Source organism: Pseudophryne corroboree, chromosome 1 (genome assembly GCF_028390025.1).
Source record: "Pseudophryne corroboree isolate aPseCor3 chromosome 1, aPseCor3.hap2, whole genome shotgun sequence".
Taxonomy (NCBI): Eukaryota; Metazoa; Chordata; class Amphibia; order Anura; family Myobatrachidae; genus Pseudophryne; species Pseudophryne corroboree.
This window is the reverse complement of record NC_086444.1, coordinates 201,337,338-201,363,983: the sequence shown is the minus strand read 5'-3', so window position 1 is coordinate 201,363,983 and position 26,646 is coordinate 201,337,338. Positions and strand designations below refer to the sequence as shown.

Here is a 26,646-nt window from a genome sequence, read left to right as displayed (position 1 = left end):
AAAAAAGCCCCCATTAATTTATATATTTTGTCACATAAAAGTACTTACTTGTTTTTGCGAGTGTTCTGCAAAAAGAGGAGCATGCGTTTCCCTAACTGTCCGTTATGTTTTGTCTCACCCCATGAGAACATTATAGAGCACATGACATAACTTATTGGTGTAATATTTGTTTCTAAAAACACATTGTAAACTATAAAATGTGTATGAAATGGTTATATACAAATACAGCATCTCCTGTTGCTCTTACATTATATGATCTTTTGAAGACAAAACAAATTAAAAAACAACATTTGCTTATATTGATTGAGCATAAAATACATTTTTCACACATTTATATTCTACATTCACAGATGTGTGCACATCCCATTTTTGTGATTTTTTTTGTAATATTTGGGCTTCATCAAACTTTGTTATAAATACACTTTAGCAGGTGTTAAGGTGTGTACACACGGTGAGATATTTCTTTGCGATTTTGACTATATAGTCAAAATCGCAAAGAAAGTTAGTGCAGATCGCAAGGTGAAAGTCACCTTGCAATCCCGATGCGCGGTCCCGCGCGGTCGGTATCGCATGCCTAGATAGACTGTGCAGGCAAGTCAATTTTGACTATCTCGTAGAAAAAATAGTCAAAATTGACACTTAGGGGGTGATTCTGAGTTGTTCGCTCGCTAGCTGCTTTTAGCAGCATTGCATACGCTAAGCCGCCGCCTACTGGGAGTGAATCTTAGCTTAGCAGAAATGCGAACGAAAGATTAGCAGAATTGCGAATAGACAGTTCTTAGCAGTTTCTGAGTAGCTCCAGACTTACTCAGCCATTGCGACCAGCTCAGTCCTTTTCGTTCCTGGTTTGACGTCACAAACACACCCAGCGTTTGCCCAACCACTCCGCCGTTTCTCCAGCCACTCCTGCGTTTTGCAACTCGAGCGCCTGCGATTTTCCGCACACTCCCATAAAACGGCCAGTTTCCGCCCAGAAACACCCACTTCCTGTCAATCACACTACGATCAGCACAGCGATGAAAAAGCTTTGTTATGCCGTGAGTAAAATACCTAACTTTTGTGTAAAATACCTAAGCGCATGCGCAGTAAGCGACTAATCGCAGTATAGCGAAAATCGGCAACGAGCGAACAACTCGGAATGACCCCCTTAGCCAAAATCAGACAAAGCCAGTATCGCAAGCACAGTCATTATGTGCTTGCGATACTGACCTAGTCCCTGTCGCATAGTGAGAATCGGGTATAGCCCGAATCTCACCGTGTGTATGCACCTTTAGGTGACTAGGCAGCACAAGAATGTCACTAAATACTTGTGCTTTTTAAATACATAATACAATAAATGTGTAATTATATTTTTTTAATGGAGAACACTTACTGTATATACTATTTGCAGGAACATTTTACCTATTGTACATAATAGATACTAGATATTGTAGTGTTTTGCTATTTGCAGGAGTTCTTGGCCAGCGGTACTTGTCATTTTATAGTCTCATTCTCTAATGTGTAATACCCATTTCATATCAAATGTAGAGAATGGCATTGTTATATATATTTAAAAAAATCTATGGTGATACAGATGGAGTAGACTGTAAGTCTCATTCTGGGATTTACCATAGTTCAGGGGTCACAGAATCTCACAGCTACAGCATAATAATTGAAATAGTGTAATAATGAATAATCCCTTGATTCGGACTAATTGATGCAAATGTTGCAGTAAAGGCTGGTCCACCAGTAGTCTGCACTTCCTTTACAATGTAAGGAAATATATAAGTGTCTAATCACATCAAAATGCCAAGTGCTGGTAGTGGAGGCGGAATAATGTTGTTTGTATATTGTATATTTACAGTATTTATGTTCAATATGTAAAATAGAATGGAGTTGTCATGCTTCATCATTTAGTAATGCTGTGTTTATATTTCCTGCAGAGAAGTGAATAAAACGTTCTTAATAAATCAAGCATTGATGTGTTACAAATTCTTGCTGACATTTTGATGTACAGTACATACTAATGTATTGGGATTGCTTTGCAGTTTATTTATACATACACTAAACACCACCACACTGCATGATCAGACACCTCTAATTACTCATTGATTTGTGTTCTGGATATGTGCTACGGCTTGATTGAAAACTTTTTAAAGTAAGATTTGATTTACACATTTTGTATTCCGGCAGTAAAACAATGCCAACGAGAATCGCAGTGGAGACTGAATCAGTGTACAGTACCTGCTCCTTGTTAAATAAATATAACACAAACACATTTAGTGATGTATGCTTTACATAAATCTGTTGCAAAATGAATGGACCTTTTAGCCTTCTATTTTGTATAATCAATATTTATTAGCAATCACAAATGTACCAAAACATCAGTAACACTAAAGAAAATATTAAGTACAATCATAGTGTGAATGATCTTTTAGCCTTGTTTAATAAAGGAAGTAAAATACAGTTCAATATGAAACAAAAAAACCTCACACACTTTATTAAATAAGCCTAATATATTTTTACCTTCTTTATTACTTACTGTAGGTTTCAAAAAGACAGAAAATCGTTTTCCTTTATATGACACAGAGCAAAAATAAATGTGCTACCTGATGCCACGGGACCAGTATGATTTGCAAATGGACGGGATGCCGGCTATCAGTATACCGTCAGCGGCATCCCGTCCATCAAAATCCGGACAGCCCCCCAGTAAGCCCCCTAACCTTCACCTTTCCCCTAACCTAATCTTAACCCTCCCTTGTGGGTGCCTAACCCTAACCCTCCCCGCTAGGTGCCTAACCCTAACCTCCCCCTCTATGTTCCTAACCCTAACTTCCCCCTCTACGTGCCTTACCCTAACCCTCCCACCCTGGTGCCTAACCCTAACTTTTCCAGCGCTTCAGCCTAACCCTAACCCCCCTTATGCAGCCTAAACCTAACCTCCCCCCTGACAGTAAAATAGGATGCGGCCTGTTGGTATTTTGATGCCGGCACCCCGTTCGGTTTCTGTATAGTGACGCCAGGTTTCTGTCCTGACTCGGGATCCCGGCTTGGGTATATTGACAGCTGGTATCCCGTTCGTCTGGAAGATAACTGCTTCCCAATGACATTAGTAATGAGCTTTTTTTTTTTTTTCAGTGCCTTCTTTAAACCAAAAAGATCACTTCTGCCCCTTCAGACATAAGCAAAAACCCAAGTATTTGCCAGGGGGCGGCGAGGGTCCTACTTATGCCTGAAAGGGTCAGACCTGAATTGGCAGTCCTGGGTCTGTGACCCTACAATCAACCAGAGCTATTCCCAGGACTACAGAGTCAGTGTCCCGGCTTATGTGTGTAAGGTATGACCGGGGGAGTTCATTGGCGCCACAGTAGTGCTCAGAGATTACCTGCAGGCATCCACTGCTAGACGGAGGACCCGGGTTACGGGAAGACCCGGGTCTGGTGTGAAGGATGATGACCCTGAAATAACCCAGGTCCATCACCCAGGTGTAAGTAATGAAACCCCGGAATCAACCCGTGTTCTGTGTCCAGGGTCCGTTCTGGGTTAAATCTGGGGTTTATATCTGAAACTTTAAAGAGCTATTAATAAAAAAAAAATTTGTATTGGATTCAAATTCTCCCTCTCTGCTTAGAAATCTAACATATTCCTGCTCCATATTCCAGAGGGGATACGGTCGTTAAGTAGACACAACTTAGGTCAACAGTCATTAGGTCGACCACTATAGGTTGACATGCATTAGGTCGACAGGGAAACTATGTTGACATGGTCATTAGTTCGACATGTACTAGGTCGACAGGTCAAAAGGTCGACATGAGTTTTTCACCTTTTTTCATTTTTGTACTTTTTCTTACTTTATGATCCACGTGGACTACAATTGGGAATGGTAACCTGTGCCGAGCGCAGCGGTAGCGGAGCAAGGCACCTTGCCCGAAGCATGGCGAACGAAGACATTGCACTAATTGGGGTTCCCCATCACTTTACAAAGAAATCGACACCATAAACTGTCCAAAAACTCATGTCGACCTTTTGACCTGTCGACCTAATGACTACAGTTTGTCGACCTAGTGTCCCTGTCGACATAATGCATGTCGACCTATAGTGGTCGACCCAACGACCCATACCCAATCCAGTGCTAAAATTTTTCTGTATGTTTCCTCCCCTAATAGATTGCAATCTCTTCAGGCCATGGGCCTCTAACCTGCTATGGCTTATCTGAAACTGTGTGAAACCTTTACATGTAGTTGCTGTTTCTTGTTTGAAGCACTAGATGCTCTTGTGGAACTGTTAAGTCCAGCCTACACCTTTGCATCTGTTTAGCTCCTAGGTACTTTAAGTGGCATTATCTCTCTGAGGACATGTAACAATATAACAGGATTTGTCATTGTACGTGTTTAACATTGAATGGCACTGTGTCAATTGGAATGTAATTTTCTTTTAATTCATTACAGTATTGATGTCCTGGCTATTCTTTCATGTGTGGAAAACTTGCTGTGGTCGGTATGTAGCACAGTTCAAGAACTTGTCACGCCAGCGCAAAATCCCACAGATATGATTTGTAAGATACACCAGCACTGTAACAGCCTGCTCATAGTACTGACTGCCTTAACAGCATCTTTGGAAATTTTGAAGCAGTAAGTATTTATCACTTAATTTGAGAAGGGAAAGCTAAATTAAAAATACCCACACACACACACAGCAATTTAGTCATTCGATTTTATCACTTTTGCATGAAAAATGAGAAAATTGTTTCAAGTGTAGGCAGCAAACCGAGTAGATAAAGTCAACCTTTCTGTCAAACTTGACAGTTGTTAACGCCCCCTTGCCCTAGGACCCGCCCCCTTTTAATATTAAATGATAGTGTTTTATATCGCTTAATATAAAATTAATATAAAATTTATAGTGTTCGATATTAAACCGTATTAAAAATTGTCGCGTAACACCAGTCGCAGAGTGTCGCGCAACACCCCGTCGCAGAATGTCACATATGACACACACTTTAAAATACATCTTTTTTTTTTTTTTTTTTTGTAACACAAAATGTTCTTACATTCCAGCAGCTGAAACTTCATGAGTCACACATGTTACAGTTTTAAAAAGGATAATCACTAATGACCATGACCATTCTTAGAAGCAAGGGTTCATCACACATGGCACTAATTTAAAAGGTCATTTTAAAATGTCACAAAGGTCATTTTAAATGTCACAGAAACCCCTCAGAAGCCACGATGTACAATTTAACCATGACAATTCTTAGAAGCAAGGGTTCATCACACATGGCACTAATTTAAAAGATCATTTTAAAATGTCACAAAGGTCATTTTAAATGTCACAGAAACCCCTCAGAAGCCACGATGTACAATTTAACCATGACCATTCTTAGAAGCAAGGGTTCATCACACATGGCACTAATTAAAAGATCATTTTAAAATGTCACAAAGGTCATTTTAAATGTCACAGAAACCCCTCAGAAGCACGATGTGCAAATTTGACCATGACCATTGCTTATAATTTGACCATGACCATTTTCGATTGTTATCTCTGTAGAGGAACATTAGCACCACCTACAGGTTTATGTGTTAACTCAAATCGGATTTTTCCAACTTTTGGATTCATTACATACCATAATGAGATATCATGGTGATGGGTCCTAATCAAATCAGTAAGCCCGTGTATATTTATGGAATCATAAAATAATTTTGTATTCATGTACAAAGACAATATTTTTTGTAATTTTAGCTACAAATCAGTAAGCCAGTGTATATTTATGGAATCATAAAATAATTTTGTATTCATGCACATTAGTTCATAAGAACTTCTGTATAATGCTTTTTATAAATTCATTTTATTATTAAATAATTTATGCGCTTTTTATGAGCCTCATATTCTACAGTATAAGATATACCCATTTGGAATGACTTCCATTCAATCTATACAAGTAGTTTAGACCACTCAGGATTTTTATTTTTTTTATTTATTTATTTATTTATTTTCTTCTGTATATATAATATAAATGTATTTGGTATGCGTTTGATGCACTGTGTATGACATTTAAGAAACAGCTAAAAGATTATATCTTTATTGTAACTGAAAATATTTATCACATTTACTAAATTATAGACTAGAATTTATATATTTAAAAGTCCCGCCCAAGCATCTTGGAAATGTGGGACGGCGTACCACAGGTTGGTGGGGGCCATATGGCTCACAGCCAGTGTTATAAGAACAGACCACATCACTGAAGTGCACTGAGAAGAAATTTCAACTGAAGCCGCACAGCTATACACACTTGAAGTTATAATGGTAAGTGTTGTTGTTATTATTATTATTATTATTATTATCATAATTATTATTATTATTATTATATTTATACATATTGCATTTTTTTTTTTATTTTTATTTTTTATTTTTTATTTATTTTACAAATATGGCTCTGAATGCTGTTTAAATATGTTGTTTCTATGCCACGATATACACACTGTTACACGATTCTGTCCTGCCATTGCATCCTTTGTTTTTAGGCATACATGTATAATATGTTAATATTTCAAACCTATTGTACAAAGCGCATTATGCACTCATATGTGAAATGCATCGCTAAACAGCAACATCAATGTGGGTATACCACATTGATGTAGTTGTTTAGCGATGCATTGTAACACATAGAACATATAGTTTTAATAATGTGGCTGTCTGAATGTTATTTAAATATGTGGTAATAGCGACATCTAGTGGTTCATTTTGGGAATGCGCCAACACAATATTTCAACTAAAATTAACCGTCTCTCATTTTCAGAGACAGACAATGCAGAACATCAACAACAAAAACACTTTCATGGTTAGAAACAGATCTTCTTCTTCTGATGATGATGATGCTTTGCCAAGTTATCAAACCTCTCAAAGTAAGCTATGTCTATAAAGGACATTGACGCGTTTTTATTTATATTTCAAGTTTAAATAGTATGAAATTATAGTCAAGGTCTACAATTTGTTCATTTTTAAAAGTTTAAATAGTATGAACGTACAACAGTCTGGATACATTGATAAGTAATTATTAAATAGTAATTATTAAATAATTATTATTTTCTCATTTTTATTTCCCACGATTTGACAGTAATCACAAATACAGAGAATCTCGATTTGTCTGTTGATAGTCCCTTTGGCTTAGACTTCAGCGCTATACCGGATTTTAATAATATTTTGGAATTGGCGCCAGATTGTGAGTAACATGATATCTTTATTTATTTTTCATTTTATTTTTTATTTTTCCACGGCTAAAGAATTAAAAATAAACCTTGTACAGTTGTGCTGATTTGTTGTCAACTGTACACACTTTATATTCTCAGTAATGAATCGCTTTTTCATGTTATTCTAATTTTATACCGTATGTAATATTTTTTATTTTTTTTATTTTTATTTTTCATTTTTCACCGGCTAAAGATGCCACAAAAATGGATGATGCGACGGCTGATGTTATTCTACGGGATATATTGAACAAACCTGATTATTGTCACAACACATCTATACAGAACAGCAATGTTGTTGATGAGCAACCGTTTTTCCCACACGCGACAGGGGGTCGTGCTAAAACATTCGAATATAAAGCAGGTGTGTAATCAAGCACTGTTATATGGTATATTGTTATGCGTTGATTTAAATGCTGATTTTCAGGCAGCGTTGTTTATATTTATTTTATAATATATGTATTACAGATGACGCTGTAGCAATGCGTTATGCGCCGACGATACCATCAGGATGTGATACAGTAGCGCAAATACCCCGTCTTAGTACAAGCGGGAAAATATCAAAACGCACAACCGCCGCTGAAACGGAAAGCCATCAATTCGCAGCAGCAGGTGTGTAATCAAACACTGTTATATGGTATATTGTTATGCGGTGATTTAAATACTGATTTACATGCAGAGTCGTTTATATTTATTTTATAATATATGTATTACAGATGATGCTGTAGCAAGACGCTATGCTCCTTTGATACCAACAGTCAGTGATACATGCGCGCAGATACACAGACCTAGTACAAGCGGGAAAATATCAAAACGCACAACCGCCGCTGAAGCGGAGAACCATCAATTCGTAACGCCGGCAATTGTACATAAGGACGTTGCTAGGTCATCAGTTATGGCTGTGCATAACGGCTGTATCGTCCCGAACAAACGAAAGCCAGCTCGACCAAGAACGAATGAGAGAAGTCATAATTCAACATTTACAGATCTGAAAAGAAAATTGTCATATTCCGAAAATGATAAGCCGCAACGGAGAAGGATCGCGTTACAAACTGTATCATGCGTAAGTAATGATGTTGCTGTAACATCAAAACACACAGCGTTTAACACTGCAGACCGGGATGTCGCTGGTAATACAAAGACTGTAAAGGTTAAGAGGGCATCGCGTCTCTCAAGAAGTAATGTTAAGCAATTGTCGCAATCCGCTGTAATCACAATTCCAGATACACAGGTTTGTTCTGAAACAGAAACAAGACACATAGCAGGCATTGGTTTGTTATCAAATATTGACTCAAGAAGTAATGTTAAGCAATTGTCGCAATCCGATGTCATCACTATTACCGATACACAGGATTGCTCTGAAACAGAAACAAGACACATAGCCGGTAATCCTGTGATATCAGATATTGATGACATAAATGGGCAAGAGCTTATTACAAACTGTGTAGAGTCAACGACACAAGATCCGCAGAATAGTTCTGATGAAGTATTATCAGCCGTTGCAGGAATACCTGGTGATACTACAACGGTTGATTGTGTAACATCAATGCCCAATATTTTTACAACGACAGCCCTGGTACACGCATCGGCTGATGCTTGTGTACCGGCGCGAGGGCTAGCGCCCGACATAGTTGATGAATGTCAAAATTCAGAACAATTAGGCCAAGACGCTGAAATACAATTTTACGCGCTGTTGGGTAAGATACGGGAAGATGTTGAGAACATGGGCGTAAAAGCCGGATACTTGTTAAAGCACATTAAAGGTGTGTGCCACGGTAGTAAATGTAAACAAGACATTGTTAAAGAAGTTGTTGAGACGTATATGAATGTCATGTCAAAATACATAGATCGGTCGGTTAAGACCACTGAATTTATTAAAGCCAACATACATCATTTTGCAGAAATAAATGAAACTGATCCGTGACTAGGCATGCTAGGCAATGGTTTGAAACGTGTTTTAAATTTAAATGACTGTAAAAAAAAACCACGAATTAAACCTTGTTTAACATACAAGATCTCACAGTTATTCCGACGCGCAAAGGTGAAACAGGCTGTAACAACATTAATCAGATCGAGAAAGCGCAAGCGGCACAGGGAACATGCGGTAGGTGGCCAATTGAGAAAACGCAAGCGGCACAGGGAACATGTGGTAGGCGGTCAGCACAGTGCGAGGCGTGTAGATTTAGATCAATCCCCACCCCATGCATTACCGAATGACGAATCACAGGCTGACAATATTGAGCGCGATGCAAGCCCCATATATGATGATGCAGGCCGTGTTGAGTCACCCGGTAATGACGAAGGTCGGCAACATGTATACTTAGAGGCAATTAACAGTTATGAACGACAACGACCGAATTTCAGAGCCGTTGAGTACCACAATCACTATCGGTTTGTTAATTTGGACAGGGTTACATCATTTGTAGAGGGGGTTCGAGCCATTCATACGGCTATACAGGCCATGCTCGATGGTGTCCTTGCGGGCGTGGATCCGGCCGACCGCGTTCAGCTTAGATTGGAGGGGGGTGGGTTACACAATGCCATCTATTCGCATCGTAAGCCGCAAGAAACATTAGACGCTGCCAGTTTTTTGAATCAGATTACAAACACGCTTCAAAGTAACGCTGAATTCTTATTATCCACAGGCTTAAGATTTGTGATCAGTATTTTTAAAAACAGGGCAGGGTCTGGTTTGACTGGGCGTAGTTTACAGCGCCTGCCCCAAAGTTTAATAATAGATAAAAGAAAGAGATATCTCTATGACTTCAGACGCGTAGGTAATAACCTGTGTTTGGCCGCTAGCGTCTGTAAACTTCTGGATAAAGGTAACAATGCCAATGATCATGTAATACAGGAGAGAGCGATCCAACTACATAAAGCTTTGAATCTGCCGCTTGATAAAGCGGTCAGCTTTAGCGATGTTGCAATTTTTGAAAATTATTTAAAAGTATCCATCAATCTCCTCTATTACAGTCAAGGGTCTTGGAAATACTACAGTGCAGACAGTCGTTACAAAGACACGATCTTTGTGCTATATCACGATTGTCACTTTTATGGGATACTCGATATCAAAGCGTTTCTTGGTGCCCGATATTACTGCGTCCGTTGTCATAGCGCTTACCATCATAGAAATAATCACGATTGTCTTTTCTTTTGTAAGGCTTGTCACAGGCCGGCTTGTATTGACGACGGTGTGACGGCTTTAAGGTGTTCGGTGTGTAGGGTATTTTGTCGATCAAACGAGTGTTTAGAGCTACACAAAGCTTTAGCTCTTGATCACAAAATATCCTGTCTTGAACATGTATATTGTGACAAGTGTTGTCTCTACAGGCGAACAGATCATAACTGCAGAGGCCTAAAGTGCCCCATTTGTAAGGTGTTCGTTGATGGGTTTTCGAACCATTTGTGCTATATACAAACCATCAAGCCGGAAGAGCCCACAAAGAAATACATCTTTTATGATTTTGAGTGTATGCAGGAGACGGGTGTGCACATACCAAACTACTGTTACGCTTTAACATTAACGGGTGAGAAAGACTGGGAGTTTAAGGGTGTTGCGTGTATCGAAGACTTTGTAAAGACGTTCATGAAACCAAAATTTGAGCATTACACATTCATAGCCCATAATGCAGGTCGCTATGATGCATATTTTGTGCTGCGCCAGCTGATTAAGGAGAAATTAAAGATTGAATTATTATCTAGAGGCGGCAACATAATGTGCATCACGGTAAAAGATTTGAAGATAAGATTTATCGACTCTTTAAATTTTTTACCCATGCGGCTTAGCAAGTTACCAAAGGCGATGGGGTTTGACGGTACCAAAGGTTATTTCCCACATTTTTTTAACACAGCTGATAACCAAAATTACATAGGAACTATGCCGTCAATAGAGTATTTTGGTCCACAATACATGATGCCTGATGAATTATCTGAGTTTACAGCTTGGTATAAACAGTGCGTACACAAACCGTTTAACTTTCAAAAAGAGCTCGTGCGATATTGTAAAGACGATGTGAAAATATTACAAAAAGCTTGTGATGCTTTCAGATCTGCTGTTATAGCCATGACAGAACAGGAGTTTCTAATAACAAAGAAAAAAAAAAAGGTTGTGGTTAAACGTCACATCGAGGCTTTTCAATTAGTCACGTTGGCGAGCGTATGCATGGCCATGTACCGGTGTAAATTTTTACAGGAAAAGACACTGGCGCTTGTACCGGGTGATAACTATCACAAGACGCAGAAGCGTTACTCAACGCCCGCCATACAGTGGTTAATGTACATAGAACACAAAGAAGGGGTGAGTATAAGACACGCTTTACAAGGGGGTGAGAAGAAAGTTGGTAAATACAGCCTGGATGGTTATGCCGTGATTAACGGAACACCCACTGCATTTGAATTCCAAGGTTGTTTTTACCACGGCTGTGGTGCTTGTTACAACGCCGATGATAAAAACAAACTGACTAAAACGACCTACGGTCAATTACACCACAAGACGCAGGTAAAGTTGCACTACCTTAAACGTTGTGGATTTCAGATACGTGAAATCTGGGGTTGTGAATGGAAGTCTATGCTAGATTCTGATGCGGATCTACAGGCTTTTCTGAAGGGTAAAGATTTACCCGAACCCTTGGAGCCACGTGATGCTCTTTATGGCGGGCGCACAAACGCCATAAAGCTGTATCACAAAACAGGCTGTGATGAAAAAATACACTATTTTGATTTCACCAGCCTCTATCCGTATGTTAATAAAACCAAAATGTATCCTATACAGCACCCACGCATTATTTATAAGGACTTTGGTGATGTCACAAAGTATTTCGGTTTTGCCAGGGTTAAAGTTTACCCACCTCGTGGCCTATTCTTTCCGGTTCTGCCGGTTAAAATGGGCGGCAAGTTAATGTTTCCATTATGTCGCACATGCGCTGAGTCTGGACAGACTGAGCCGTGCGTTCATGATTCAGAAAAACGTGCGCTCATCGGTACATGGTGTACCGTGGAACTAAACTTGGCTGTAGAAATGGGTTACAAGGTATGTAAAATCTATGAGGTGTGGCATTTTGATGAGAGATCTGACAAATTGTTTTCAGGCTACATTAAAACGCACCTCAGGGATAAACAAGAGGCCTCTGGTTATCCCGAATGGTGTACAGACGCCGAGAAACGCCAAGAGTATATAGACGCCTATCAAAAAAATGAAGGCGTGTCTTTACGACCCGAATACATAGAAATCAACCCCGCTAAAAGACAAATTTCAAAATTGTTTTTAAATTCCTTATGGGGTAAATTTGGTCAACGTAGCAACATGCCCAATACGTGTCAGTCACTAGACACGTATTGGGCATGTTGCTACGTTGACCAAATTTACCCCATAAGGAATTTAAAAACAATTTTGAAATTTGTCTTTTAGCGGGGTTGATTTCTATGTGTTCGGGTCGTAAAGACACGCCTTCATTTTTTTGATAGGCGTCTATATACTCTTGGCGTTTCTCGGCGTCTGTACACCATTCGGGATAACCAGAGGCCTCTTGTTTATCCCTGAGGTGCGTTTTAATGTAGCCTGAAAACAATTTGTCAGATCTCTCATCAAAATGCCACACCTCATAGATTTTACATACCTTGTAACCCATTTCTACAGCCAAGTTTAGTTCCACGGTACACCATGTACCGATGAGCGCACGTTTTTCTGAATCATGAACGCACGGCTCAGTCTGTCCAGACTCAGCGCATGTGCGACATAATGGAAACATTAACTTGCCGCCCATTTTAACCGGCAGAACCGGAAAGAATAGGCCACGAGGTGGGTAAACTTTAACCCTGGCAAAACCGAAATACTTTGTGACATCACCAAAGTCCTTATAAATAATGCGTGGGTGCTGTATAGGATACGTTTTGGTTTTATTAACATACGGATAGAGGCTGGTGAAATCAAAATAGTGTATTTTTTCATCACAGCCTGTTTTGTGATACAGCTTTATGGCGTTTGTGCGCCCGCCATAAAGAGCATCACGTGGCTCCAAGGGTTCGGGTAAATCTTTACCCTTCAGAAAAGCCTGTAGATCCGCATCAGAATCTAGCATAGACTTCCATTCACAACCCCAGATTTCACGTATCTGAAATCCACAACGTTTAAGGTAGTGCAACTTTACCTGCGTCTTGTGGTGTAATTGACCGTAGGTCGTTTTAGTCAGTTTGTTTTTATCATCGGCGTTGTAACAAGCACCACAGCCGTGGTAAAAACAACCTTGGAATTCAAATGCAGTGGGTGTTCCGTTAATCACGGCATAACCATCCAGGCTGTATTTACCAACTTTCTTCTCACCCCCTTGTAAAGCGTGTCTTATACTCACCCCTTCTTTGTGTTCTATGTACATTAACCACTGTATGGCGGGCGTTGAGTAACGCTTCTGCGTCTTGTGATAGTTATCACCCGGTACAAGCGCCAGTGTCTTTTCCTGTAAAAATTTACACCGGTACATGGCCATGCATACGCTCGCCAACGTGACTAATTGAAAAGCCTCGATGTGACGTTTAACCACAACCTTTTTTTTTTTCTTTGTTATTAGAAACTCCTGTTCTGTCATGGCTATAACAGCAGATCTGAAAGCATCACAAGCTTTTTGTAATATTTTCACATCGTCTTTACAATATCGCACGAGCTCTTTTTGAAAGTTAAACGGTTTGTGTACGCACTGTTTATACCAAGCTGTAAACTCAGATAATTCATCAGGCATCATGTATTGTGGACCAAAATACTCTATTGACGGCATAGTTCCTATGTAATTTTGGTTATCAGCTGTGTTAAAAAAATGTGGGAAATAACCTTTGGTACCGTCAAACCCCATCGCCTTTGGTAACTTGCTAAGCCGCATGGGTAAAAAATTTAAAGAGTCGATAAATCTTATCTTCAAATCTTTTACCGTGATGCACATTATGTTGCCGCCTCTAGATAATAATTCAATCTTTAATTTCTCCTTAATCAGCTGGCGCAGCACAAAATATGCATCATAGCGACCTGCATTATGGGCTATGAATGTGTAATGCTCAAATTTTGGTTTCATGAACGTCTTTACAAAGTCTTCGATACACGCAACACCCTTAAACTCCCAGTCTTTCTCACCCGTTAATGTTAAAGCGTAACAGTAGTTTGGTATGTGCACACCCGTCTCCTGCATACACTCAAAATCATAAAAGATGTATTTCTTTGTGGGCTCTTCCGGCTTGATGGTTTGTATATAGCACAAATGGTTCGAAAACCCATCAACGAACACCTTACAAATGGGGCACTTTAGGCCTCTGCAGTTATGATCTGTTCGCCTGTAGAGACAACACTTGTCACAATATACATGTTCAAGACAGGATATTTTGTGATCAAGAGCTAAAGCTTTGTGTAGCTCTAAACACTCGTTTGATCGACAAAATACCCTACACACCGAACACCTTAAAGCCGTCACACCGTCGTCAATACAAGCCGGCCTGTGACAAGCCTTACAAAAGAAAAGACAATCGTGATTATTTCTATGATGGTAAGCGCTATGACAACGGACGCAGTAATATCGGGCACCAAGAAACGCTTTGATATCGAGTATCCCATAAAAGTGACAATCGTGATATAGCACAAAGATCGTGTCTTTGTAACGACTGTCTGCACTGTAGTATTTCCAAGACCCTTGACTGTAATAGAGGAGATTGATGGATACTTTTAAATAATTTTCAAAAATTGCAACATCGCTAAAGCTGACCGCTTTATCAAGCGGCAGATTCAAAGCTTTATGTAGTTGGATCGCTCTCTCCTGTATTACATGATCATTGGCATTGTTACCTTTATCCAGAAGTTTACAGACGCTAGCGGCCAAACACAGGTTATTACCTACGCGTCTGAAGTCATAGAGATATCTCTTTCTTTTATCTATTATTAAACTTTGGGGCAGGCGCTGTAAACTACGCCCAGTCAAACCAGACCCTGCCCTGTTTTTAAAAATACTGATCACAAATCTTAAGCCTGTGGATAATAAGAATTCAGCGTTACTTTGAAGCGTGTTTGTAATCTGATTCAAAAAACTGGCAGCGTCTAATGTTTCTTGCGGCTTACGATGCGAATAGATGGCATTGTGTAACCCACCCCCCTCCAATCTAAGCTGAACGCGGTCGGCCGGATCCACGCCCGCAAGGACACCATCGAGCATGGCCTGTATAGCCGTATGAATGGCTCGAACCCCCTCTACAAATGATGTAACCCTGTCCAAATTAACAAACCGATAGTGATTGTGGTACTCAACGGCTCTGAAATTCGGTCGTTGTCGTTCATAACTGTTAATTGCCTCTAAGTATACATGTTGCCGACCTTCGTCATTACCGGGTGACTCAACACGGCCTGCATCATCATATATGGGGCTTGCATCGCGCTCAATATTGTCAGCCTGTGATTCGTCATTCGGTAATGCATGGGGTGGGGATTGATCTAAATCTACACGCCTCGCACTGTGCTGACCGCCTACCACATGTTCCCTGTGCCGCTTGCGTTTTCTCAATTGGCCACCTACCGCATGTTCCCTGTGCCGCTTGCGCTTTCTCGATCTGATTAATGTTGTTACAGCCTGTTTCACCTTTGCGCGTCGGAATAACTGTGAGATCTTGTATGTTAAACAAGGTTTAATTCGTGGTTTTTTTTTACAGTCATTTAAATTTAAAACACGTTTCAAACCATTGCCTAGCATGCCTAGTCACGGATCAGTTTCATTTATTTCTGCAAAATGATGTATGTTGGCTTTAATAAATTCAGTGGTCTTAACCGACCGATCTATGTATTTTGACATGACATTCATATACGTCTCAACAACTTCTTTAACAATGTCTTGTTTACATTTACTACCGTGGCACACACCTTTAATGTGCTTTAACAAGTATCCGGCTTTTACGCCCATGTTCTCAACATCTTCCCGTATCTTACCCAACAGCGCGTAAAATTGTATTTCAGCGTCTTGGCCTAATTGTTCTGAATTTTGACATTCATCAACTATGTCGGGCGCTAGCCCTCGCGCCGGTACACAAGCATCAGCCGATGCGTGTACCAGGGCTGTCGTTGTAAAAATATTGGGCATTGATGTTACACAATCAACCGTTGTAGTATCACCAGGTATTCCTGCAACGGCTGATAATACTTCATCAGAACTATTCTGCGGATCTTGTGTCGTTGACTCTACACAGTTTGTAATAAGCTCTTGCCCATTTATGTCATCAATATCTGATATCACAGGATTACCGGCTATGTGTCTTGTTTCTGTTTCAGAGCAATCCTGTGTATCGGTAATAGTGATGACATCGGATTGCGACAATTGCTTAACATTACTTCTTGAGTCAATATTTGATAACAAACCAATGCCTGCTATGTGTCTTGTTTCTGTTTCAGAACAAACCTGTGTATCTGGAATTGTGATTACAGCGGATTGCGACAATTGCTTAACATTACTTCTTGAGAGACGCGATGCCCTCTTAACCTTTACAGTCTTTGTATTACCAGCGACATCCCGGTCTGCAGTGTTAAACGCTGTGTGTTTTGATGTTACAGCAACATCATTACTTACGCATGATACAGTTTGTAACGCGATCCTTCTCCGTTGCGGCTTATCATTTTCGGAATATGACAATTTTCTTTTCAGATCTGTAAATGTTGAATTATGACTTCTCTCATTCATTCTTGGTCGAGCTGGCTTTCGTTTGTTCGGGACGATACAGCCGTTATGCACAGCCATAACTGATGACCTAGCAACGTCCTTATGTACAATTGCCGGCGTTACGAATTGATGGTTCTCCGCTTCAGCGGCGGTTGTGCGTTTTGATATTTTCCCGCTTGTACTAGGTCTGTGTATCTGCGCGCATGTATCACTGACTGTTGGTATCAAAGGAGCATAGCGTCTTGCTACAGCATCATCTGTAATACATATATTATAAAATAAATATAAACGACTCTGCATGTAAATCAGTATTTAAATCACCGCATAACAATATACCATATAACAGTGTTTGATTACACACCTGCTGCTGCGAATTGATGGCTTTCCGTTTCAGCGGCGGTTGTGCGTTTTGATATTTTCCCGCTTGTACTAAGACGGGGTATTTGCGCTACTGTATCACATCCTGATGGTATCGTCGGCGCATAACGCATTGCTACAGCGTCATCTGTAATACATATATTATAAAATAAATATAAACAACGCTGCCTGAAAATCAGCATTTAAATCAACGCATAACAATATACCATATAACAGTGCTTGATTACACACCTGCTTTATATTCGAATGTTTTAGCACGACCCCCTGTCGCGTGTGGGAAAAACGGTTGCTCATCAACAACATTGCTGTTCTGTATAGATGTGTTGTGACAATAATCAGGTTTGTTCAATATATCCCGTAGAATAACATCAGCCGTCGCATCATCCATTTTTGTGGCATCTTTAGCCGGTGAAAAATGAAAAATAAAAATAAAAAAAATAAAAAATATTACATACGGTATAAAATTAGAATAACATGAAAAAGCGATTCATTACTGAGAATATAAAGTGTGTACAGTTGACAACAAATCAGCACAACTGTACAAGGTTTATTTTTAATTCTTTAGCCGTGGAAAAATAAAAAATAAAATGAAAAATAAATAAAGATATCATGTTACTCACAATCTGGCGCCAATTCCAAAATATTATTAAAATCCGGTATAGCGCTGAAGTCTAAGCCAAAGGGACTATCAACAGACAAATCGAGATTCTCTGTATTTGTGATTACTGTCAAATCGTGGGAAATAAAAATGAGAAAATAATAATTATTTAATAATTACTATTTAATAATTACTTATCAATGTATCCAGACTGTTGTACGTTCATACTATTTAAACTTTTAAAAATGAACAAATTGTAGACCTTGACTATAATTTCATACTATTTAAACTTGAAATATAAATAAAAACGCGTCAATGTCCTTTATAGACATAGCTTACTTTGAGAGGTTTGATAACTTGGCAAAGCATCATCATCATCAGAAGAAGAAGATCTGTTTCTAACCATGAAAGTGTTTTTGTTGTTGATGTTCTGCATTGTCTGTCTCTGAAAATGAGAGACGGTTAATTTTAGTTGAAATATTGTGTTGGCGCATTCCCAAAATGAACCACTAGATGTCGCTATTACCACATATTTAAATAACATTCAGACAGCCACATTATTAAAACTATATGTTCTATGTGTTACAATGCATCGCTAAACAACTACATCAATGTGGTATACCCACATTGATGTTGCTGTTTAGCGATGCATTTCACATATGAGTGCATAATGCGCTTTGTACAATAGGTTTGAAATATTAACATATTATACATGTATGCCTAAAAACAAAGGATGCAATGGCAGGACAGAATCGTGTAACAGTGTGTATATCGTGGCATAGAAACAACATATTTAAACAGCATTCAGAGCCATATTTGTAAAATAAATAAAAAAAAAAAAATAAAAATAAAAAAAAAAATGCAATATGTATAAATATAATAATAATAATAATAATTATGATAATAATAATAATAATAATAATAATAACAACAACACTTACCATTATAACTTCAAGTGTGTATAGCTGTGCGGCTTCAGTTGAAATTTCTTCTCAGTGCACTTCAGTGATGTGGTCTGTTCTTATAACACTGGCTGTGAGCCATATGGCCCCCACCAACCTGTGGTACGCCGTCCCACATTTCCAAGATGCTTGGGCGGGACTTTTAAATATATAAATTCTAGTCTATAATTTAGTAAATGTGATAAATATTTTCAGTTACAATAAAGATATAATCTTTTAGCTGTTTCTTAAATGTCATACACAGTGCATCAAACGCATACCAAATACATTTATATTATATATACAGAAGAAAATAAATAAATAAATAAATAAAAAAAATAAAAATCCTGAGTGGTCTAAACTACTTGTATAGATTGAATGGAAGTCATTCCAAATGGGTATATCTTATACTGTAGAATATGAGGCTCATAAAAAGCGCATAAATTATTTAATAATAAAATGAATTTATAAAAAGCATTATACAGAAGTTCTTATGAACTAATGTGCATGAATACAAAATTATTTTATGATTCCATAAATATACACTGGCTTACTGATTTGTAGCTAAAATTACAAAAAATATTGTCTTTGTACATGAATACAAAATTATTTTATGATTCCATAAATATACACGGGCTTACTGATTTGATTAGGACCCATCACCATGATATCTCATTATGGTATGTAATGAATCCAAAAGTTGGAAAAATCCGATTTGAGTTAACACATAAACCTGTAGGTGGTGCTAATGTTCCTCTACAGAGATAACAATCGAAAATGGTCATGGTCAAATTATAAGCAATGGTCATGGTCAAATTTGCACATCGTGCTTCTGAGGGGTTTCTGTGACATTTAAAATGACCTTTGTGACATTTTAAAATGATCTTTTAATTAGTGCCATGTGTGATGAACCCTTGCTTCTAAGAATGGTCATGGTTAAATTGTACATCGTGGCTTCTGAGGGGTTTCTGTGACATTTAAAATGACCTTTGTGACATTTTAAAATGATCTTTTAAATTAGTGCCATGTGTGATGAACCCTTGCTTCTAAGAATTGTCATGGTTAAATTGTACATCGTGGCTTCTGAGGGGTTTCTGTGACATTTAAAATGACCTTTGTGACATTTTAAAATGACCTTTTAAATTAGTGCCATGTGTGATGAACCCTTGCTTCTAAGAATGGTCATGGTCATTAGTGATTATCCTTTTTAAAACTGTAACATGTGTGACTCATGAAGTTTCAGCTGCTGGAATGTAAGAACATTTTGTGTTACAAAAAAAAAAAAAAAAAAAGATGTATTTTAAAGTGTGTGTCATATGTGACATTCTGCGACGGGGTGTTGCGCGACACTCTGCGACTGGTGTTACGCGACAATTTTTAATACGGTTTAATATCGAACACTATAAATTTTATATTAATTTTATATTAAGCGATATAAAACACTATCATTTAATATTAAAAGGGGGCGGGTCCTAGGGCAAGGGGGCGTTAACAACTGTCAAGTTTGACAGAAAGGTTGACTTTATCTACTAAACCGGATTGGAAAATGTGACTGTGAGTGATTGGATTGGATTGTTGGATATGTTTTGCAATCTCCTGAAGTGTGGGGGTAATTCTGATCTGATCGTAGATGTGCTAATTTAGCACATCTACGATCAGTTTCTGAGACATGCGGGGGGACGCCCAGCACAGGGCTAGTCTGCCCCACACGTCTGACCCTACCCCCCCCCCCATACCCCCCCCCCCCCCCGCAAGGGTAGGTAGCTCCCTGCCAGCGCAGCTCCTGCCTAGACTGCGCACCGCCAACGGTGTTCTAATGCCGTTGCCACTCCCGCGACCGTCTTTGCTTGTCAATCAGGCAGAGGCGATCGCACCCCAGAGATGCTGTTAGCATCTCACTGGGCTCCCGGGGGATTCAGACTGCGATCACAGCCGCTGCAGTGATCCAGTCTGAATTACCCCCATGTAAGCGGTGTTTTAAAACACACACACACACACACACACACACACACACACACACACACACACACACACACACACACACACTCTCTCTCTCTCTCTCTCTCTCTCTCTCTCTCTCTCTCTCTCTCATATAAATATATATATATATACTATGCAATAGAACTGTATGTTTCATAAAGCAAAGTGGGAAACAAAATCTGCAGTGGAAAATGTAAGACATTAATATGTGAAATAAAATCTCATGTCAATCCTCACCCAAGACTGGATTTTAGTAAAACTAGTGCGTTGTTTTTTTTTTTTTTGACATCATAATGGTTTATATCTAGTAATAGATTCCTTTTAAGGTTACAAAGAATCTTCAGCAGCTTGGCTTTTCTGTATAGGTTCACATTTTATTAAGTAACATGGATAAACGCTTGACAATCTAAAGCTGATGTAAGTTGATGAGCGGCAGAGAATATATAGCTCTCTGACAATGCCTGTACCTTATCCAAGCATTAGATTCAGTATTCCTTACAAATTCACAGAGCCTGGGCATAAGTTCTAAAACACATGCTCTTATTTGCTGGAATACTCCAGATGAAGACCCCTGTGCATGGTAAATCTGCAAATAGAGTAAAAAGTAAGCTGACGGAGGAGAGAGGAATAGCTGCTTTATGGTGACAGCTGGGAGAAGTTCATTATATTATATATCTTTCCAGACTTTTGAACAAGGATAAGTTTGAGTGCAAAACTTTTCATCTTTGTAAAATTGGACAGTTAAACTGGATTGTAAATCACAAAAAGGCCATTTGACATGTGTATTCAATATATCTTTTTACATAAATTTGAATCTGAGTGTGAAATATTATCGAATTCCTGAAAACGTTCCTCTCTTTTAACTGCTATCTTTTATTGAAGCGCTGTTGAAGGGTTTACATTCATGAACGATTCATCTACCCGTGCCGCATTACCTTACAGTGGGGGTAATTCCAAGTTGATCGCAGCAGGACATTTTTTAGCAGTTGGGCAAAACCATGTGCACTGCAGAGGGGGCAGATATAACATTTGCAGAGAGAGTTACATTTGGGTGGGTTATTTTGTTTCTGTGCAGGGTAAATACTGGCTGCTTTATTTTTACACTGCAATTTAGATAGCAGATTGAACACACCCCACCCAAATCTATCTCTCTCTGCACATGTTATATCTGCCTCCCCTGCAGTGCACATGGTTTTGCCCAACTGCTAACAAAATTCCTGCTGCGATCAACTTGGAATTACCCCCAGTGTGTGACTAGCATGAAAGGAAACAACATTAGTGATCAGTAGATCACCATAAGCGTGGCACTGTTAATACATACTACACTGAGTCCAGACACAAAATTCAGATGCTAACTACTTTACAGTCTTTATTGAAGCTACTGTATCTATACACTAGTTCCTGTTCTGCTTACAGTCTTAAATGTACTAGTTAATTCTTCCATTTAGCAATACTGACAACATACATAGGGTATGGAACTCAATCGGTTGGTCTAGGGCAGTGATGGGTAACCTTTGGCACTCCAGCTGTTGTTGAACTACACATCCCAGCATGCCCTGCTACAGTTTTAGCATGGCCAAATAACAAAACTGTAGCAGGGCATGCTGGGATGTATAGTTCAACAACAGCTGGAGTGCCACAGGTTCCCCATCACTGGTCTAGGGTGTATTTTGATATCCAAGTACAGCTGATGCATTTTCTAAGGTAACCTTCCCCAAGTTGGCCCATTCTTTGTTTTAGCACTGTTTTGGGCCTGAGTCGCAGACAATGCGATTCCAATTCTGCCTTCTTTTCGCGATCGGAAGTCTGTGTGACTGTTATACCCCCATTCCACCGACAGTGAGAGCAGCAGCATCACTGGACATCATCCTTGGTGCAGGAGATGGATTTCTGCATGCACCTAGCTCAGAATGGGACGCAGCTCTGTGCACACGCTCACATCAAATGTATTCTAAATGCAAGGTTCCTGTTACCACCCATTGCCACCCAGTAATACCCACTCAGTCGCAAGAGGGTCTGATTTAGAGGTTGACCGCAGTGCACTGATTTTTTGCGTCACAGCCACACTGCGCACGTGTGTCAGGTGATTAGCGATGGTGGTTGCAGTGAGGATTTCGTTAGCCCACTGTGAATGCGAGTGTTTTAGTTGGCATTGACACTCTGAGACTCCATAGAGTGGCACAAAAGTTAGATGGTGCGACCAGTGTTCCCGATGTTACATCGTTTGTGCTTAAGCGGTGGATTTTAGGCACCAGTAGTGGGAGTCTCTGTACACAAAGCAGTGGCTGCGTCATAAGCATGTTTTTGCAAGTCCACTGCGACTGAAATCGGAGTTGCCAATGCAGCAGTGTGCAATTCTGACTCAGGTCCTGAGATTGCAACTAAGTACTTTACGATGTGCATTCGTCCCGTGACGCATGGCCAGTTTGTTGGAAATCATTCAGTGCATCTGTATTTGAAAATGCGTGAAACTCAGAATCAGACATCCTGGGCCTGTTTCAGAGATGTACATAACCTGATGGTTTATGTGCAGTACATCTCCGATATTTATAGATTTGCGTATGTGCAGATGTTGTACTTGGCATGTGCAGGTATCGCTCACAGTGCTGTGGCCATTTAAGGGTGGGGCACGGACGGTGCTGCCTGCCTTTCCAGAATACAGGAGCATGTCGGCTTGTTTTCTGAGAGTGGCGAGGCCAATGTCTGCGTCTTCCGATGCAGATTTACTGGCCTCACAAGCAGGCAAGAGGCGGCCATGCTCAGTCAGATGGCCAATGCTGCCGCCTTCATGATCGATGGTCCAATTATGCGTTTTCGGATGCAGCACTCGGATCTGGATGTTGGCAGGAAGCATCTTTTCCTTCCGACGCCTCCTGCAGGAATTAGAATATTTTGCCCATCAGCTGCTGTGTAAAGCATCTATGTCTGAATTAGGCCCTCTGATCAATAACAATACTGTATATAGTCTTTATTATTTATTTTTTAAGTAGTGTCATTGCATTGCAGGGCCATGAAGATTAAGATTCCTGAATTTCATGGACACCCTCCAGATCCAGAACCTGAAGACTTATTATACTGGCTAACTTTTATTAATCCAGATCTGTTCCCTTCTTCACCTAAGTAAGTGTATTTATATTTATAATACTTTGTTATATCAAGAAAAAACTCAGGAACATTATGTGGACTCACCACACCTCTGCAATGAGATCACAAGGCCTAGACCTACTACCCCTCTGGCAGAGAACATCAGTACTGCCCTGCTAAAGGTGAGCAGGAGCGCACCAGGACCAGGCCCAGCAGGGACATTTCCACTGGACTTTAGTGTGCTCCCCACATTTTTCACACCCACACATACTGCTCCTATGAAACCAGAATAATTTCCCTCCTTTCGTTGGTTACCCGCAAAAGTGTTCTCACCGTGTGCCTTTTTTTTTTTTTTTTTTAAATAATATTTTTACTGCATACTTCCACCCTACCATGTGGTATTCCTGTAAGGTGTACCTCCACTGATTGCACTCCATGCCAGCAGCATCTTACGCAGTGCACCTTAGATAGGTTCCTCGGATGGTTCCTCTGCGGGCAGGATGTTCCTCACATGGATTGTTCCATACAGGTTATATCATACGACTACACAAGTGTCAGTTTTCCCATATATGCATTCAGCCCTTGTATGGCTCACCTCCCACAGTGTTACCTCCGTAGTGCACCCAACATGGCTGCCTCATCTGGTACACTTGTGGATGGGATGAAAAATACATGGAGCTGATAGTTTTATTGGGACCCTACTCTGAACGAAAGGATACTAAAATCACCCTCATTTTGTGTCATCTCTTGTATGGGTAGACTATTCCACCCAGGGTAATCCTACGCAGTGCGACCAAGATGGCTGACTCACCTGGTACCTTGTGAGGGGGGAATACTCAACCCATGGAAGTTATTACCCAAAATTCCTACACCAATCCTGCATTATGCTTATTCTATGCGTTCTAGGTTTTCATTTTTATGACTGTGTGGCTTGTGTATTGCTGTATTAATCTTCTGTATTTTGCGCATTGTCTTGATGTCTGTAAAGCGCCTTGAGTCCTGTTTGGAGAAAGAGAGCTATATAAAGAAAATTATTATTATTATTATTATTATTATTATTATGATATGTATTTGAAATTCAGTATGTTCTGTTTAGGTATTTCTGTTAGTTTACATTTTCTGCAAACCTTAATGAGGTAGTCTTTGTTTTTTTCAGTAGGGTGCTTATAGTGCATTGTTTGTTCATTAAAAGACCACTAGATCCAAATATTTAAATATTCTGAACTGAACCATAAAAGCAAAATACATTGTTCAGCATCACAGGGACCTTCGATTACAGCTCTGTTATATAGTATTATAACTTCTTTCTAAAGTACATACAGTATATAGGACTTGTAGAAGTTTGAAACGTGGCATGGCATGACTGCCCCTGTGTATGGATCACATGCATTACCCAGTCCACAATGTGAATTTTTGAGAAAGTCTGCGTAGTTGACAACCACTGATTGTACAGATATAGCCATGCTCATCTTACTGGGATGCAGGAAGTAATCGCCAGCTGCAAATAGTCACATCCTGGCATGCCATGCAGCAAGCCGGGTTGCAGCATGCTGCATCGCAGCAAAGATGAGCATGGTTACATCTGTATGTTAGTTAAGCACCTCTTTCCAAGCCTGGCAACTGTTGCAGATGAGTATAAATGTACATGTTGGACATATTTAGATAAGTATAAACTCTCCAATTGTTACATGAACATTTTTTAGTTCAGTAATGCATAGGTGTTCATATATATCTCTATCTATCTATCTATCTATCTATCTATCTATCTATCTATCTATCTATCTATCTATCTATCTATCTATCTATCAAGGAGCTCAAGGTAGGAGTGCCCTATCCTGGGGTAGATGGGCACTTCCAAACACACAGCAGCCAGGAAATAGTACACCAGACCAGGGTTTTCGTTCAGTCTAACTGTAGCTAGTTTTATTGTGCAGTACAGAAAATATAAAACATAAAAATAAATCCAAGCCCTTCTTGGATCTAACTAACGAACAGGTTCCCTCAAAAGATGGTAGGATCTAATGCCCCTACCACAAACATCGGCATATGCACAGTACTCATGATCGGTAAATCCCACCTTCAGGTAGTGAGACCCTGAGTAAAGCCCTGACATACTTTATATCAGCCTCTTACAGGTGCAGGTACTAATTAGCCTGCTCTCATGCTGAAGACCCAAAATGGGTCTGAGGGATGGAGTGTGCCCTCTCTCTTTCCATCCATACCCCCATGAACCCTTAATCACCTTTTACTAAAGCCCAAAGTCTAACCAAGTCTGTTTTGCAGAAACAGACATTTCCCTGGGGGTTTAAATAATATAGGTCAGAAACCTGGGACAACATATCTCCTTTACCAGTGCTCTAGCATTTTTGCTTCTTTTTTGCAGAAAATGCATCTTAGAAGTGTCTCTGAATCTGCATACAATATTGCAGCTGCAGCTTTTTTCCAATAAAAGTTCTGTTCTGCTGCGTATACAGACTCCGTCACACACAATGCCGGGATCCAAGATTTTAGATGCCCGGTGGGGCCACAAGGAAGCCCCTTGCGAGCTCGCTACACTCGGTGACAAGCTGTGCTCGACACAGGTTCTTTTCCCACTCTCCGCCGGTCACATAACTACATCCCCAATTTACAGGTGTCATATCAAATTAATCAGCCAGTCTCCTTGTACATCTCAGTCGTAATGTTTTGCGACTAAGATGTATTTTTGGCAAAAAAAAAGACTCCCAGCATTAGCAGAGCTGCACGGGACCTGGCAGCTCACTCACGCCAGGCAT

At 39.7% G+C, this 26,646-nt stretch overlaps 2 protein-coding genes and 1 long non-coding RNA gene across 3 annotated transcripts in view; 2 read left to right on the top strand and 1 right to left on the bottom strand.

The window, feature by feature from the left end:
• KIAA0825 (KIAA0825 ortholog) overlaps window positions 1-26,646 on the top strand; it is a 712,480-nt gene that overhangs the window by 254,706 nt on the left and 431,128 nt on the right. The window contains exons 11-12 of the mRNA XM_063964012.1: window positions 4,428-4,610; window positions 23,795-23,908. Coding sequence (XP_063820082.1) covers window positions 4,428-4,610; window positions 23,795-23,908 — 297 coding nt within the window. The remainder of the gene's footprint in view (window positions 1-4,427; window positions 4,611-23,794; window positions 23,909-26,646) is intronic.
• LOC135060966 (uncharacterized) lies at window positions 7,342-9,675 on the top strand. Its single transcript, XM_063964018.1, has 3 exons — window positions 7,342-7,584; window positions 7,689-7,832; window positions 7,937-9,675. Exons 1-3 carry the CDS (start codon window positions 7,428-7,430, stop codon window positions 9,142-9,144), a joined length of 1,509 nt encoding a protein of 502 aa, XP_063820088.1. The 5' UTR covers window positions 7,342-7,427; the 3' UTR covers window positions 9,145-9,675.
• Window positions 16,922-17,749, bottom strand: LOC135060982 (uncharacterized). The gene is made up of 3 exons (XR_010247381.1): window positions 17,501-17,749; window positions 17,253-17,396; window positions 16,922-17,148 (listed from the first exon to the last, which is right to left on the bottom strand). It is a non-coding gene; the product is annotated as an uncharacterized LOC135060982 (long non-coding RNA).